Source organism: Aphelocoma coerulescens, chromosome 13 (genome assembly GCF_041296385.1).
Source record: "Aphelocoma coerulescens isolate FSJ_1873_10779 chromosome 13, UR_Acoe_1.0, whole genome shotgun sequence".
Lineage (NCBI taxonomy): Eukaryota > Metazoa > Chordata > Aves > Passeriformes > Corvidae > Aphelocoma > Aphelocoma coerulescens.
This window is the reverse complement of record NC_091027.1, coordinates 17,842,421-17,860,097: the sequence shown is the minus strand read 5'-3', so window position 1 is coordinate 17,860,097 and position 17,677 is coordinate 17,842,421. Positions and strand designations below refer to the sequence as shown.

General features: G+C 51.6%; 1 protein-coding gene across 1 annotated transcript; it reads right to left on the bottom strand.

Moving 5' to 3' along the window:
- Positions 1-87: 87 nt before the first annotated feature.
- DELE1 (DAP3 binding cell death enhancer 1) lies at positions 88-17,191 on the bottom strand. Its single transcript, XM_069028655.1, has 11 exons — positions 16,889-17,191; positions 16,709-16,805; positions 16,466-16,586; positions 16,012-16,155; positions 9,530-9,585; positions 7,701-7,794; positions 6,842-6,984; positions 5,847-6,005; positions 4,889-4,981; positions 1,395-1,551; positions 88-502 (listed from the first exon to the last, which is right to left on the bottom strand). Exons 1-11 carry the CDS (start codon positions 17,020-17,022, stop codon positions 252-254), a joined length of 1,449 nt encoding a protein of 482 aa, XP_068884756.1. The 5' UTR covers positions 17,023-17,191; the 3' UTR covers positions 88-251.
- Positions 17,192-17,677: the final 486 nt, after the last annotated feature.

Here is a 17,677-nt window from a genome sequence, read left to right as displayed (position 1 = left end):
GTGGGAGTCTGTGCATGGCTCTCATATGGAAATGCAGGTGCAGAAGCAACGTCCCTGGGTGGAAGGTAAGAGGAGCGGAGGACTTGGTGGTGTAGCAGACATGACAAGGTTTATTCTCAAACCCCAGGGATTTAAAAAATGCCTCCTGTTCCATGAACAGAAAGCTTTCTCTTCCCACTCACTGCCAGCCTGCTGCCATCCACACCAAGGCTGCCTTGCCCTCTGCCTGCTTGTCTCACTTACTGCCTGCTCTACTGGCAGCAGTGCTGGGGCTCCCAGCCCCGCAGCTCCACTGGCACTGTCCTGGCTCCGAAGGCACGGCTCCATCCCGCACTGCTGAGCAGCATCACGTGCAGCCTGTCTGTGCTCCACGAGTGGGGCAGGGGTAGGGCACACTGTCCTGGCTGGGTGCTGTGGAGACCTGCAGGCTCAATAGTCCAGAAATTGGGGCTGGAGGAGGAGGCTCTTAATCCCGAAGGGAAGGGATGCTTTGTGTGCCCATCTGGAAGTAGAGAAAAACAAGCTATTAATGACACTGTCATGGACTTGATCATTCAACCACAGAATCACAGAATATCCTGAGGTGGAAGGGACCCCTAAGGATCATCGAGTCCAACTCTTGGCCCTGCACAGACACCCCAACAATCCCACCCTCCCTGAGACCGTTGTCCAAACACTTCTTGAACTCAGCTTTGGTGCTGTAACCACTGCCCTGGGAGCCTGTTCCATTGCTCAACCACCCTCTGGGTCAAAAACCTTTTCCTGGTATCCAACCTAAACCCACCCTGACATGGCTCCAGCCACTCCCTCGGGTCCTGTCCTTGGTCACAGGGAGCAAAGCTCAGAGCTGCTCCCGTGCTGCCCCTCCAGAGGACACTGAAGACCACAATGAGCTCTGCCCTCAGGCTCCTCTTCTCCAGCAAACCAAGTGCCCTCAGCTGCTCCTCACAAGGCTTCCCCTCCAGACCCTTCCCCACCCTCGAGGCCTCCTTTGGACACTTCTCTAACGGCTTCTTTGTATTGTGGTGCCCAGAACTGCTCCCAGGACTGGAGGTGAGGCTGCCCCAGTGCAGAACAGAGCAGGACAATCCCTCCCTGGCCTGGCTGGTGATGCTGGGCCTGGTGCCCCCCAGGACACGGTTGGTCTTTCCAACAGAAATGATTCTGTGACCCACCATACGATGGGAACAGCTGATCCACTTCAGCAGGACTGGAAAGAGCTGCTAAGAAGTGGAAAGAACTAAGAAGGAGAAGTGGTCCCTTCCCTTCAGTACAAAGAGCTCCTTTGTGCCGTGGCCCTGTGCAACCCCTCCTCTGGCAATAGAGGCCCCACTGTCACGGGGTCACTCCCCCAGGCAGTCCCGCAGCCCCTGGTGCCCTGCTGCCCCTGGTACCTTGCAGCTCCTGCTCCCACGCCCGCAGTCTCTCCCGGGCCTGCCTGTTCCCAGCAGCTGCCGACTGCCGGTAGTGCCGCAGTGCTTCCGCCAGGTTCTGCTGCACTCCCAGGCCCTGCTCGTAGCAAACGCCCACGTGGTACCTGCTCTGGGCATCCTGGCACAGCAACCAACACAGGGACAAGTGACAACAGCACAGGGAAGGAAACAGAGAGTCTTTAACACCTTCTTTAGGGTTTACTGCTCTATCCTTGGTCACCTTCTTAAGTTTACCCCTCCATCCCTCAGTTTGTATCTTCAGTAATTCAGCCCCCTGGAGAGAAGCACAATCTCTGACTCTGCTCCTTCCTATCCCTCTCCAATTAAATTCACTGATTTCCCTTCAACACCCAGGGCTGTGTCAGGGGAACAAAGGAGCAGCTGGCTCTGCAGAGCATCCCAGTTGTCTCAGAGGTCAGAGCTGAGGTGTCTTGGGCAGCCCTGACTGCACCACATCCTGATCCCACCCAAATTCCGAGCACGCCCTGGGACTGCCCTAAGATAGTTCAAGCCCAAGTCTTGTAAAAACATCACAACTGGCACAGAGGTACTTGCTGCCAAGGGCTGGGAGATTGCCCTTTAACACAAGAGTGCAGCACTCTCCTGCTCAGCCCCACCTCATTCTATTCCAGAAGAAATCTCAGGCAGCAGAAATGAGGTAAATGAAGCAAATATGCACTAGAGAAAAAGCACCTGAACCACTCAGACATACGTAACTGCTGGGAATGAAGGGGAAAGCAAAGGTTGTCACTGCAGTGAAGCCAAATCCAAACCCAAGACATGTTTATGTGTCAGCTGTGCACTTTACTCTGAGATCCAATGGGAGGCAAAGGGTCTCAGATAGCAGGAGAGCAGGATGACGCTCCTGAAGACATTGAAAAGACTGCACAGCCTCGTGGTCACACAGACCTTTTCAGCAACAAAGCCAGCAGAGCAACCTGAGGAGTGTGACTGCCAGAAACATGATCTAACCAAGGCTTTGCAAAAAAAAAAAAAAAAAAAGGGAAAGAAGAAAGAAATAGAAAAAAAACCCCTCAAGTAAGTATCAAGTTTTAATAAAGCCACGAGAAAAGAACATATTGCAAGTGTTCCTGTCTGGGATGTAGCTGGTAGAGGCAAGTGAAGAACTCAGTGAGTGGGTGCTTTGCAAAATGTTGCAAGTCTGAGTTTATGACAGCAATAAACTCCTTTAGAGATGAGATAAACACATTGAAGGATTGGCACTTCAGCTGTGACAAGAGATAGGGTTCAATCAGGAGTACTGCAGCTCCATCTCTCACAGGATGAGCGCCTCAGAGCCACGACTGCAGCGAGAGGAGATCCCCAAATTAGCACGGCAGAAGTGACTGTGACACCCTTGGAAACCTGGAGGTCAGGCTCAGTTCTCCAAGAAAGCTCTTTAATAGGGGTTTATATTCTGTGGCTGCACGTCTGAAATAAGGGAGGATAAAAAGTGGGAACCAAAGTAGAACACAGTGTTGGAAAAACACTTGTCAGAGTTCCCTGCTCGGCTCTAGCAGAGAGGAACGACCAAAGAAATGCTGAATCCAAGACTTCTTGTGCAGTTTTCCTTTTTCTGGAGTTGCACTGAACGGTTCTGTCCTTGCTTCGTCCATACCCAGCGTTCTTTCAGCCACCTAAATGTAAATTCCAACTCCAGGGTAATGGAAGTGAACCTGTCCCTGGAGCCCTTCTCCCAGGAGAATGGGTACATCCCAGGGAGCCCAGGATCAGCCTGCCCTCAAGGCTGAGGCTCTGGAGCATCCCCAGCCAGCATCCACTGAGCAACAGAGATGGGGAAGGATGCCTGGGGTCTGAGAACTGCCATGGCTGGGACCAAAGCATGCCAGGGGTGCACCCGAGGACCTGCAGTTACCTGAGAGATTTTGTGTTGTTAAGGCATTACCAGGAAATGACAATCATCTATTTAACAGGGTAACCCAGTGTGATACTGTTCAGCATAAACATCTGACTCCAGGCTGGAAAAAAGGAGCCAGTGATGCATCTTAGGAGAGACCCTTAGCAGATTTGGAACTAAATACTGTGTATTGTGATATCTGAGCTGCTGTGGCAAGTCAGGCCCCGTCCCACCAGACTGACAGTGTCTGCATTCTGGAAAGAGGGTGAAAACCCAAGTGGCAAAGTTTACAGTGATGTTATGCCATTCAAAATGGTCAAACTCACTATAAAGAATTAATTAAAGAAGATCTCACACGACTGAGGAGTGGGCAACACAATGACAAAGGAAACAGTATTGCAAAATTGCAAAGCAGTGCTGATAGCCAGAAATTTGGGTATCACACTGTGAGAATTCCCTGAGACCAGCTCATCACCGCTCAGTGTCAGGCACAGGGCAAGCAGCATTAGGAATTATTGGAAGGGAATGCAGAACAAAGCAGAGGATCTCATTATGTGAGATCCATGGCATACATCCATCCTGAGTCCACTTTTAGTCCAAGCATCTTAAAATGGTCAAAGGAGAATTAGAAAAATGGAGAGAAGACTGACAAGCAAAGTAGAACAGCTTAACTACACGGAGAGACAAACTAAACCAGCACTGTGCAGCCTGAGAAAGAAATGACTCAGAGAGGACACACTAAAGGGCACCACGACCAGAACTATTAGCCAGCAGAACAGGCAATAGCTATTCATTATTTTCCCTTGCACAAAAGCTGTGGGAACTGAAGTTAAAATGAACAAGTTCTTCAGAAAGAAAGCCCCAGCCATTACAATGCAGCTGAAAACAAGGGGACAATGTCGCAGTGCTGGAAAGAAACAGAACTGTGGGATGCAGAAACCTGGCTGTGAGACATGGGATCCTCCCTTCTGCTCCTCTAAATGCTGGTGGGGTTCAGGAGAGTGCTGTGCCCACATTGTGGCACTGCCTTTCAAGAAAGAGAAGCCTGGGTCGCTTGGAGAAAGTGCAAGCAAGAAGATTCTTGGGGATCTAACATGACCTGTGAAAAGAAACAGCAACAATGGGGGAAGGCTGCACGGAGATTCAAGTGTTTAAATATGTTAAAGGTGCCTGAATTAAAAAATAAATCCAGAAATAGTCTTTTCATCCTCTCTACAGAAGGAAAGAAACAATGGGCCAATTCTGAAGCATAGATTTGAGACAGACACAACAAAGTTCTCGAAGTGAGGCAGTAGTGAAAGATTTTGACTGAAGAGGGTGTTGATGCTCCATAATGGGAAACCTGTACAATTCTGGAAGCTGGATACAGGCCCTGGTGCTGTAGGAACTCCTCCAGCCCAACAGGGCTGCCTCTGCCTCTGTGTTCTGTAGGGTCTGTGCCCAGGGCCTGTCTCCTCTCCAAGAGGCACCAAGGCCACCCTGTCCTTTCCCACTGTGCAGTAAAATCCTGCCACTTGCTCCCATTTCCAAGAAACCCTGAAATCCTCCACCTGCAGATCCCAGTCTGAGGACAATCCCTGGCAGAGGGATTACTCACACCACTGTTTGCTGCCAGCAGCAGGTACTTCAGACCTTTCTTCTCCTGCGGTTGCAGCCCCCTCATGTAGAACACTCCAAGATAAGCCTGTGCCTGCAACAAAACCACACGGTCCAGATCAGCCAGGATTTTAATTACTCAGTTCTTTTACTCATTTTGCAAGCTGCTCAAATGCTGGGGTTACTGTGGCAGTGTGGTAAGGACCCTGCCTGTGCAGGGGCTGCTGGGAGAAGCAGGGCTGCCCTAGGAAAAATCAGCAGGACATGGTAAACACAAAGAAATCACATTTGAGACCCAGAGTATCATTTCAAACTTCCCTGTGGGACTCAGAGCCAGGGAATGGCTCCCACTCATGACCTGTCCCTAAGATCCAGCAGATGCACCACTGGGGCAGTGTGCTCCAGGAGGCACAGGCACTGCCAGCCTGGCATTCCCAGGACAAGATGGCACACACCTAAATGCATCTCCTGGAGAAGGAAAGAGGGCAGGATACACAGATCTGCACAGATGAGTCATCTCAGAAAGTCACAGATACAAGATGAGGATCTGTTCTTGCTTCAAGCACTGGAATTTCCTCCAGCACAGCGACCTGCACTCTCGGAATTGAGAGGAGATGAAAACTGAGCTGTGTTTTCAACCACAGGTCAGCTCTCCTAAGCCACAAGTTTAATGCAAGAGCCACATTAACAACAGTGTGGCACAGTGGCTCCCGTGTGCAGGCAGGGCTGTCTCCCAGACACTGCCAGGAATACAAACAGAGAATCAGACAATGGCTTGGGTCAGAATGGACCTTAAGGATCCTCTAGTTCCAACCCCCCTGCTGTGAGCAGGGATAAATACATCGGAAAGCTTTTCCTTGCAGTGCCACCGACGCTGCTTTCTGGGATGTGGCTCCAGCCCATCAGTCAGGGCTCTCTGCTGGCTCTCTCCTCTGCCCTGCCCTGCTGTGGGCACCAACCTCTGTAACGCCAGCCACTGCTGCTTGCTCCAGGAGTGTCACAGCCTTGTGATGCCCGTCCCAGTGGCTGCCAGGGCCGTGCTGGAGCAGGTACCTGGCGTAGCGGTACTGGGCCATGGGGTGACAGCTGCTGGCTGCCTGGCAGTAATAAAAACCTGCCTGAGAAAGAGAAACCCAGGTAATGCCTGCCCTGAACATGACATGGCTCCCTTCAAGCTTCACCTCTCTGTCTAGACCCATCACAAGCTGCATCCCTCCCCAGAGCCCTCCCACAATCAGAATATCAGGTGGGTTAGGTGAGACAGCGGACTGTGACCACCCCAGAGCCCTGGAACCACCCTGCCTGCTCCACTCAAACTCCCCGAGCTGAAGGGGGGGGCACTGGGCCAACAATGACTCAAACCAAGCTACCTTTGCTGCCCTTCCCAGCTCCAGCAGCTGCTGGCCAGCTTGCACTAGGTGGCAGGCTGGAGTTACAGGAGCCAAACCGGAGATCTGAGAAGCCCTGGGATGTGCAGTGGTGTCTTAAATACAGCAACATGACAGGTTTCTCCTTGGAACCCCGCTGGGTGCTGGTAGCACAGCCTGTGCACCTGGAGAACGCTCAGAGGCTGTGGGAAAGGGGAACTCAGAGCACCTCTCTGAGGGGACTGGTGACACTGAAAGCAGCTCTGCAAAGCTGCAATTTTTATTATTTCCAGCATTTTCTACCCAGTCTTCAGAACAGGGGCACTGCCCAGGCTCCCCGGGGAATGGTCCCGGCCCTGAGGCTGCCAGAGCTCCAGGAGCATTCGGACAGCGCTGCCAGGGGTGCCCAGGGTGGGGTTGTTGGGGTGCCTGTGCAGGGCCAGGAGCTGGGCTGGATGATCCCTGTGGGCTCCCTTCAGCTCAGGATATTCCATGACTTTCCCACCCATGTAAAAGGAACAAGCACCCAGCACAGAGCCCTCTCCTGGTGTGTGCTGCCCACACCCAACCCCGCAGGCCCTGGGTACCTTTTCCAAGTCCTTCTCCGTGCCCCTGCCGTGCTCGTAGCACAGCCCCACGTTGAACTGGGCTTTGCTGTAGCCCCGATCCGCCGCCAGCTTGAAGCAGGTGAAGGCCACCCGGCAGTGCCCCGCCCTCATGCTCTCGATCCCTGAGGAAAACACAGCCTAAACCCAGGGAAAACAGGGAAAAGCACAGGGCCACAACCCAGCCTCCAATGCAGCAATCTCCCCCACAGCCACTGGGCCTTCCTTGGCTCACGCCAAGCGCTCTGGGCCACTTCCAGCTGGCTCACCAACCCTCACTCCACGGTTTCCATAAGAAAAATGGCAACACTGCATTTTAGGGATTTTTCTAGGCTTGTGGCAGAGAGGGATCACAGGCTAACACAGCGTATGGCTCACACAGAAACAACTTGCTTTTCAGTGCTGCAACTAGTGGTGTATATAGGGCAGGGACTTTTCTTAGATCATTGCATCTTCCTTCTGCTTTTCTTAGAGTTGCAATCCTGCAATTGCTTTTTCAGCTTGCCAGGAAAGCTGTGAGCTCAGACAATAAAAGAAGGATACAAGGATATGACATCTTATGTTGCAAAAAAGACAGAGATGGCTTAATTTCCAACTACAGATGTCAGGACAACAGTGCAGGCTTCAAGCAAGCCTGGATTGAAATATGCTGAGGTAAATCAGGTGGCACGATGGGACAAAGGGCAATAAATCTCTCCAAGCACAGTTAAAATTGCTGAAAGGAGGCTTCAGCTTGGGTATTTGCCATCCCTGCCTTCGCACAAGACCTGCAACCATTTGGAGGTCCTCCAAAATGAGAAACCTGTGGTTTAAGGGCAAAACAAAACCAACTTCCCATTACCGAGGATATTCAATGCAATGGAAATATCAATTCGGAAAATCTGCTGCAATTGGAAAGCGGCTTCCTCTAAATGCCCTCGCTGAGCTGGGTCACCCTGAGGAGTCAAAGAAAAAAGCTATTAAAGACAGCTAAGTTATATCAATCCTAGAGGAGATTCTTGCTTGGAAACCAAGCAGTGAGACCTGTTTGTATTGTGGTACAGTCACCAGGAGGGTGATGTGTCCACACAAAAACCTCCCTGTCCTACACAGCCACCTCGCTGGGGAAGCTGTACGGACACTGGGCTGGCCAGGGAGCTTGGTGCAGCCTCTCAGGCATCATCAGACCTTTCAGAATTCAGCAAATACCTGGTATTACTCAGAGCAGTCTGCAGCTCCTGCCCAGGGCAGCTCAGGGACAGCTCCGAGCTCTGCTCCTGGGCCAGGGACAGCACCCAGGGAGCGGCTGGAGCTGGGCCAGGGCAGGCTCAGGCTGGAGAGCAGGGAAAGGTTCTTCCCCAGAGGGTGCCGGGCACTGCCCAGGCTCCCCAGGGAATGGGCACGGCCCCGAGGCTGCCAGAGCTCCCAGGGGTGCACAGGGTGGGGTTGCTGGGGTGTCTGTGCAGGGCTGGGACTGATAATCCTTGTGGAACCCTTACAAATCAGGATATTCCATGATTCTAAGATAACTCCCCCCTCCAAAAATAACACTGCCCCTTGTTCCCTGTCCCACATCATGCCCACAGCACAAAACACCCTCATACCTTTGCATGTGCTTTACCCAGTTCCGGCTGAGCTCACACCTCAGCTGGACTGAGCTCTGCCCAGGGCTGCTGAAACCCTGCAGGGCACAGACAGTTCCTTTCCTCCTCGTGATGAACAGAGGGGCTCAGCCCAGCCCAGCCCAGCCCAGCTGCACACCCCGAGTGCCATCGAGCGGCAGCAGAGCTCAGTGCACACGGGCAAGTTGGGAAAATGCCCCTTGGCACACCCAGCTCCACTGCTGAGCTCGGGGCTACTCCCAAGAGGCCAAGACTTGGGACCAAGGCCCCTCCTTGAGCTGCTCCATGACCTAGGACCCAGCTCCAGGCTCTTCCTACAGCCCTGCACAACTGACACCTCCCAGGATGGGGAGATCCACGCTGAGCCCCCCCAGCAGATCAAGCAAATGCCTCCCTGGTGCCCTTTGCAGGAACTCGCGCTGCTAAAAACTGAATTTGCCTCCTCTCTGCTCACAGTGTCCTTGAGCAATTGCTCAGCCAACTGATTTTTTAAAAAGGGAATTATCTGCATCTAAGATGTGAATTGGAAAGAATTGGCAGGTTTAATCACAACAAGAACAATAATATAATTTATGGCCTTGTGACTCTCGAGCTGATGCACTCTCTTCAAGCCCCAAGTGCTTCCCTCTTTAACAGACAAGAGCCAGCCCTGATTCGCAGCGTTTGGAGGAGTGACACCACCTTCCCCAGTCATGGGTTGTCTGGTAAACACCAAAATAGCAACAGCATGTAATCACCTAGTGAAAGATTGCATCAAAATGCAAATACACAGGAGCACACTGGTGCTGCTGAATTTGTTTTTTTATTTGGTTGCTTGGTTTGGTGTTTTTCCCCATCTTCTTTCAGCACTTCCCTGCCAGCAGCCCTGTTACACTGTTACCTGAAAGGATGGGGATGTCAGTTTGTAAATCCTGGAATTCTGCTCTAAAGCAGATGCCAGTATATCTCATCTCCCTTTTTTTTTTTCCAGTCTTGTGTGTGAGTGTTGCTCAGGCTGTGCTTGGAGCAGCTCTGGGATGAGCTCCTGAAGGGAAGGTGCAGACACAAAGGGTAGAAAATCAAACCATACCTTTGCACTGTGGAGAACTGGCCCCACCCTGGAGCTCACAGGGATTTGGAACTCTCCTGCATTAACAAAAAACCCAACAAAAAAGCAAGGTTAAGCAATGCTGCATCTTTGCCTCTTCCCACCTTCTCTATTCCACAGCTCTTTCCTGAAGGGCTGATCTCCCGTCCAGCCAGGGTCATCAGGAACAGAAGGAATCCCAACTAATCTGACCTTTGGAGCAAGAGCAAGCACGTGCCCCAGGAATCCAGCCCTGTGGGGCCAGCTCCTCCAGAAAGGCCCCTGGTTTTGATCTGAAGACACCGAAAGCAGAGAATTGCCTGCTTCTCCTAAATGTGTGTTCCAGTAACTCATAATCACTGCTTTAAACCCCTGTGTTTCATTTCAAATTAAAGCACTTCTACTCTGGGTTTCTGCTCACAGGCACTGGCTCTTCTAGTTTTTTTCTTCTTTACTAAAAAGCCAATTCCTGCTTTTGAAAGTCCTGACACGACTAATCAGCCCCTCTTGATTCCTGTCTGTGATTCTAAAAAGACTGCACCATTCATGTCTTTCAACTGCAGCACTTTTCTGCCAGCCTTGGTTAATTTTACGACTTTTTGCTACTGTTCCTGAATTCCCAACACTGTTCCTGAGGGGCAGCCCCTCTCAGCAGTGTCACAGGAAGGGTGACATTGCCTCCTCATGCCCAGTTTGCCTGGATCAGAATTGTGCTGCAGCTCCCAGCTTGCCCAGGGCATCACACCCGCCCTCAGCTGAGATGCTGCCTCCTTAGCTCCTTCTCCAGGTAATTTCCTTGCAGGGTACAGCTCTGCTTCTGCCAGGGGATGATCAGCCCTGCTATCAGGCTGCATCAGATGCAGGCTTAGGTTATCAGCCCCCTCTGCTCCCCCAGCTCATCCCTGCCCTCTCAGGTACACTGGGACAGCCAGTTCAGCACTGTGTGACCAGTTCCAATCAGAATTATCTGACAGAGCAGCTACAGCACAAGCTAAGGCACCCTGCTCAGAGCAGAACCCTGCTGGCAGTGGTTACAGTGGCACTTACTCCAGCCACTCTACGAGGACAATGACCTCCACGAGGAGGACAGACAGCCTGAGGCCAAGTATTTTTAACCTGGATCACCACAAGCAGCTGGATCCCACGGGACATTTAACTCCAGGTGCTGGAGCCTGGATCACTGTGAGCCAGAGCTGCTCACACCAGGAGTAGCTGTGCCCTCCCTCTCAAGCTGTGTGGGAGCCAACACAAGCAAAAAAAAATGTCCTTTTAGGGCCTGATTCCTTGATTCCTGGCACTGTTTGGCCCCACGAGCAGCAGCAATGAGGTGTGCACCAGGCAGGAGTGCTCCTTGCAGTGCCTGACTGTGGCACAGCGTGCAGGAGCTGTGCCCTGTGTGCCAGCTGCAGCCTCATTATTCCCAGACAAACAATTCCCCCCGGCTGAATGCAAATGTGTGTTATCTGAACAGGCCCCACTCACCCAACGAGCAAGATCACTATGGCAAACATGATTTCTATGCATCATTCCACCAAAAGTAGTATAATCTGTGAATTTATTAGTTGTGCTTTCCATTTCTTTGCAGAGCAGGCGTCAAATTATCTGATATTTCTCACTGTAAGGCTCTATCATGTATCTCCCTCGTGATGTAATTTGGGTTTTTGCCACACATACAACTGCAAATCCCACGGAAAAAATGGTCTGTATTAAGAATTCTCCCACTACTTGTTTAAACAGCATTAGTAAATGCACACTTTCAAGAAACTGTACATTTTGCACAGATGTCTACTCCTAAATCAGAGACTCCTCGTTTACTGTGAAAATGTTGTAATTTGGACAAACCACTGAACCATGAAAAATAAACAGCCACTAATTCTGAATTCTGCCAGCCTGCAGAAGCACCTTGTGCCCCTCTAGCACTGGAAACCCCTCCTCACTCCAATCTCCCCACATTAGGGTTACCAATCCCAGAGAAGGTCTGGAAGAAAACCCAGGGACCAACTGATCCCGACACCCGGCCCCAGCTCCTGAAGGATCAGAGAGTCCCAGAATGGTCTGGGCTGGAAGGGACCTTAAAGCTCACCCAGTCCCACCCCTGCCATGGCAGGGACACCTCCCGCTGTCCCAGGCTGCTCCAAGCCTCAATGTCCAACCTGTCCTTGGACATTCCCAGGGATCCAGGGCAGCCCCAGCTGCTCTGGGAGACCTGAATTCCCTCAGAATCACCTTTGAGGCTGGGCAAGCTAAATTATTCTTCAGGTTATGTTTAAAAGATGGAATAACACAGCTGGAATTGTCTGTGCAACTTTATTTCTACTTCTTCAAACCCAAGCTATGATGCAACGTGACTGCCCATCCCTTTTTCCATGCAATCCTGCAGCTTTCAGCGTTCTGGATGCCCAATGCTCACATCTTCAGCAGTTAATAAATATTTCTGTCTTTCCCCACTGTTCATCCTGGACTAATCAAGTGTTGCTCACAGCTAGCTCCAAATGAGGAATTAATAATCTTCTCATAGACAGCCTAGATTGCTCATCCCAAAACATCCACAAGAATGAAGTCACAACAAGAGCTGGCCAAAATCCAGCATTTCTGCCTCATGGAAAATTTCACTGTTTCCAATTGGTTTCATTGTGCTTTGAAATGAAAACACACTTTTGCAATGTTTGTGATCTCAGAATTGAAATAACGAATTTTACAGTTCTGCCAGGGGTAAAATACAAGTCCCCAGGGCATCATTCAGCTGCTGTAACACTGAGACTGGCTGTAATCACCTGCTTGCTCACTCTGTGCCTTTAACTTCCAGCAAAATGCCTCTGAGTGAGGCAGGAATTGCACGGAAAAAAATAAGATGTGAACACAGAGCTGAGGACTTGCTGGTAGCAATATCCAGAATGCTATTTAAGGCAAGTTTTAGGTTAATTTCCTGACGTTTTCCTTTTAAACAAAGGAATAGATTTTTATCCTATTGTGCTCAGTTAAAATTGGAATGGCTCCTGTGGAAAGCTGGGATGTTGGGATCCATCACACAGATCTTTGCCACAGCAACAGCAGATTGTCACTGTACAGGGAGACCAGCACCAGCAAGTCTGGCAACGAGCTGAACACCCAGAGAAAGGGTAAGGACATGGAATTCTCTCCAGAAGATCCCTTGCCATTGCTGGCAGCAGCAAACTGGAGCAGGGAAGGTACATTCTGCTCCACTCCCAGGGCTGCTCTCTCATGGCAAGACTTTGCTACCAGATTCCCCTGCATCATCTGCCAGGCGTCTGTCCTTCCCTTCCTTCTGCTCTCCCCAGCTTCCTGCTGCATCCTCATTTTGCCAGCCTCGCCCTCCTTTAGTGGCTAAACACCAGGAAAAAAAGAAAAACCCTGTACCTCAGGCAGGTTCTTCCGTGGAAAGCAAAATGTAGTGAAAGAATGGGATCATCAAGCTTCACTTTCCACGGAAAGGTTCCCAGGACTTCTCACATGACAAAACCCTGCATTTTGTCAGGCTCTTCAGTGCAAATTACCAAATCTCTTCCCCCTGACTTTTCTCCACAAATTCCCACAAAATGGATGCACAGCATAATGTGGAATGTAACCCGAGGACTTATGTATGGAGCAAAATCAAATTATTTCTGACATATATTATCTCTGACAAGTGACAGTTGGAGATGCTTGGGCAGAAGGGTGAGGAGCAGGGATTATAAAGTCACGCTCTCCCTGGCAGAACTTTCCAGCAATCAGCTGTTCTGTGATCTGAGCAGGAGGCTTGGCTGGACCAATTAAGTCTAATTTCAATGTGTAATTTTACTTTAATCACTTCCTGGAACCCACTTGTACTTCTGGCCTGTAGCAGCGAGTTCCACAATTTCCCTGGGCACTGGCCAAACACAAAATGCCTTTTGCTTTTTTCCAAACTTGCTACCTGACCCTTCTGTGCTGCCTCTTAATATGAGGATTATGAAAGAGATGGTCCCCATTCCGTTTCTCTCAACACTTTTAGTTTCACAGAGCACCAGCACATTCTCTGCCACTTCTTTTTCTTAAGCTGAAGAGTCAAGTCTCTGTTTGGATGTAATTGTCTCCTTGTCATCTTTTCTCTGCAGTTTTGTCCCTATTTTTCAGACACTGTCTTTTCCTTAAGTGTTGAAGACGTGGCTGCATCCCAGACTCACACGAACCCTCGGCACTGCCGTGTCCTCAGTTCCTTCCTTCACCATAATTAACATTTAATTGGCCTCACTGCTGCCGAGCACTGACTTAACCTTATCAAAAGCACATCCACAGTGACTTTAAATGTTCCCTCTGCAAGACAATTATTAATTTGACACTGCTCATTCTGCATGTGTATTTACAGCCACACTCCCTTGTGTACACTCGCTTTACCCACCTGGGGATTACCCTGGCTTTAGCTCTTGTGCAGTTCTTGCCTGTGACTTTCGGATTTGACTGTCCTGAATAATTTTGTACCATTTGCTGCTTCTCTTGCCTCACTCGTCACCTCTTTTTTCCAAATCACTGCTGACTGTGCTGAACAGAAGAGGTTTAACAAAGGACAAGGGAATCCTGCAGTAATGGCTCTCCACTGTGGAAACTTTCCTGTGCTTTAAGGAGTTACCAGCCCAAGGGTAACCCCTCCATGTTCCCCCACATCAGCTTTAATTCTTTAGATAGCTTTGGTTTAGGTCCTGTCTGGATGATTTTCAGAAAGCTAAAAGCTGGATTATCTTGCTCCACATGCCAGTTGACTTCTCCAAAGAAGTCTTAATAGATTTACAACTCTCTCAAGTCTCTGCACGGGAGCAAGCTGGCCTGAGAAATGGCTTCCTAAATCCTTCCAAGACCTTTGATCCAGCCCACTCATCCCAGCATCTGACATCTCTATCCTGTTGCAGAGTTTCTATCAAATCAGAATCACCTTTTTTGCAGTTCTGTGCCTCAAACAAACACCCACCCACCCCTTTTTAAAAGCCAAGCTGTGCAATCTGTCAGTGCTCATTCCCCTGGTCACAGAGCAGGTTTGAGCATTGGGATTACAGATCATCCTTGGAGGCTCAGTGACTTCCCAGCTTCTGAAGAACATCTGAACAAAGACCACGTGGCCTTAGAGACTTGTCACTGTTCAATTTATCAGTTTGCCTAAAAGCTCTTCCTGTTGACTCTCACTGGGAGCTGTTTGTCAGACACACATTCACTCCAGGATGTTCAGCTGTGCCAAGTGGAGGCATTGCTGTCTCCACTTCTTCCCACCACTCCTCCCAGAGGTCCGTGTCCAGTCACCTGCCAGTGCTGGAGTGCTTCTTAATGCGCTCCAGGCTAAAGCAGATGGGTTAAACAGCCTGATTGGCAGTTTAGGTAAATTAACCTGGCTGTTTTCCTGGAGTTAATTAGGAGACATGGAAACAAAATGCTCCATTTGCCAACTGATGGGAATGGTAACCTCTGGCAGGAGATGGTTTGATAAGCAGTGATGGGCATGGCTGAAATCAGCACAGAAGGAAGCCAAAATTCTGAAAGAAAGCAAAAAAATGGGGAACAGCTTTGACCTTTTATGCAGCACCTTTATTTATTTAAATTCCTCCCTGGGAGGGTGGGCAGGCTCTGGCACAGGGTGCCCAGAGAAGCTGTGGCTGCCCCTGGATCCCTGGCAGTGTCCAAGGCCAGGCTGGACATTAGGGCTGGGAGCAGCCTGGGACAGTGGGAGGTGTCCCTGCCCATGGCAGGGGACAAGATGAGCTTTCAGGTCCTTTCCAACCCAGCCCAGCCTGTGATCCTATGATTTAGCCAACATCTGTGACTGGTTTCCTCGTGTGCCTCTCTACACCACTACTGAATGCTGTCCCCTTGCCACCTGTTCCAGCAGGCTTCCAACAACTTTCCTGGGGCCATTATCAGTGTTTCTATATCTAGTGAGTTGTGGGCCTCATCTGATCCTCCTTGGTTTGACTTTAAATTCCCTATGTAGGACACGCTTTCCTGGGTGAGACTTCAATTTTGTTGGGAGTCTATCTTTCTATTTTTATAAAACTCATTTTAATAATGTCTTTGATACCTCCTTCCACTGTCTTATCTATGGCATAAGAGCTCAGCAATGCATCCTCATCTTGCAGGAAGAGAATAATTCCTTTAGTTTCACACCATGTACACCAGTGTCCCAGATCAGTGGTGCAGCATCCTCCTGAATCCTTCTGGCTGCAAACACCTGCCCACAATAAAAGAGCAGGACTGGATGCTGTAATCAGTCTGCTAAGGCAGAGCAGGGTTGGGAAAGCCGTTGTCACCTGCAGTTACAGCACAGCCTTGTCTCTGCCTTCAGGAGGTTTTTTCCTCCTGTCTCTGACTCCCAATTCATCTCTCTGAAATTCTGCCTTTCCACTCTGACCTGCCTCCTCAAGTGTCAATAAATGGCTACACACTCCCTGGCCCTGAGCCTGCCTTGGGGGAGCTCCCAAGTCCTTCTGCCACAAGTATCCTGCCCCGCAGCACATGGCACATACCTGCTTCTGCCCAGGGCTGGCTCTCTCCTTCCCCTGAGGGGATGCCTGAGGATGAATTCTCTGGTACAGCCTCTGGACTTGCTTTCTGCAGGAACTGGGAGCCCAGCTGCTCACTGGGACAGCTGGTTGATGCTTCAGTCACCACTGTAATACAGAGCACAAAAACTCTGTCTGCTTCGGGGGACAAGGGCAGTCTGTGGACATACCCAGTGTCCCACGGACAAGCAGAAGGAAAGTTCGTGCAGCAGAATTCAGAACGGAAAACAAAGGTAAGGGCACACAAAGTGGGATTGCACCAAGCCGTTTAAAAGCAGAGATTGTCCTGACACCCTTCCCAGGGCCCGAGAGCGGCTCTCAGCCTCTCCCAGCTCTCTTCCAGGCTCAGTTAACACACCACAGGCAGGAATCCCACCCGGCAGCCCCGCACCGCCCTGCCCAGGCCACAGCCGCTGACCTGTGGGCTGGGCGGGCAGCGAGGAGAGCCAGGGAGGCCTTCGCTCTGTCCTGGCGTCCGGCAGCGACCTGAGCCACGCGATCTGCCGGAGCAGCTGCAGCAGCAGCGCGCCCACGGCTCCCTGCGGAGAGGCGGACACAGTCAGCGAGAGCAGCCCCGCTCCCTCTTCCCGCTCCCATCCGGCCCCTGGTCCCCGGCTCTGTTCGGGGACCCCCGCGAGGTGTCCCCGGCGCCGCTCCTCACCCAGGTGACGGCCTCCCGCACGGAGTAGCGCGGCACCAGGCCGGGCAGCGGCTGCCGCCGTCCTCCTCGCTCCGGGCCATCCTGACACGCGGGCGCCCTGCAACAACCACACACACGGGGCCCCGTGAGGCCGGGCCGCGGCGCCGGCCCCGGGACGGGGGACACCCGAGCCGCACTCACCGCTCGGGGCTGTGGCCGCGGCCGCCGCCCAGCCCGGGGGCACAGGCGGGGCGGGCGGGGGTGGGCGCGCAGCGGCCCCGGCCCAGCAGCAGCCGCCACATCCCGCCCGCCCCGCCAGCAGCGCGCGGGGGCATAGAGACGGGCGGGCGGCCGGGCACGGCGGGGGCACGGCGGCCCGGGGCTGCGGGGACAGCGGGAACAAGGGCGGCTACAGGCGGCCGGGGCCGGGCGGGCGGCGCGGGCGGAGCGGCACCATCGCCACGGAGCGGGGATACAGCGGCGCGGTCGCCATGGAGCGCGGACGGAGCGGCACCGGCGCCATAGAGCGCGGCTAGAGCGGCCCCGCCGGCACGGAGCGCGCAGAGAGCGCCGCCCGCCGCGGGAGGTCCCGTGTGGGCACGGCCGGTGCTGAGGGGGCACCGAGGGCCCGAGGGGGTCGTGGTTTGCAAAATGTGGAATATGGGAAACATTTCTGAGGAAAGCGTGTTCACTGGTGTTTGATTGTGGTATACTTTCCAGCCTAATCAAAAAGAAGGGGGATTTTATCCGTGAAACAGCAGCTCACAAGCTCTATGTGGTGTCCAGGTGTTTGAAAGTCCGATTATTTGTTGGTGGAATCACCTTGTTGATGATGCTGATATTTCAAGAGTCAGAAATAGTTAACAGTTTGTCCAGAGTGTAACAGGGAATGAGAAGGGGATTATGAAACAGGGCGCTGCCTTATTGTTGTAAAATGGGGAATAAATTAAAATTACGAAAGGATGTTCTTTGGTGCTTGATCTTTGTGTG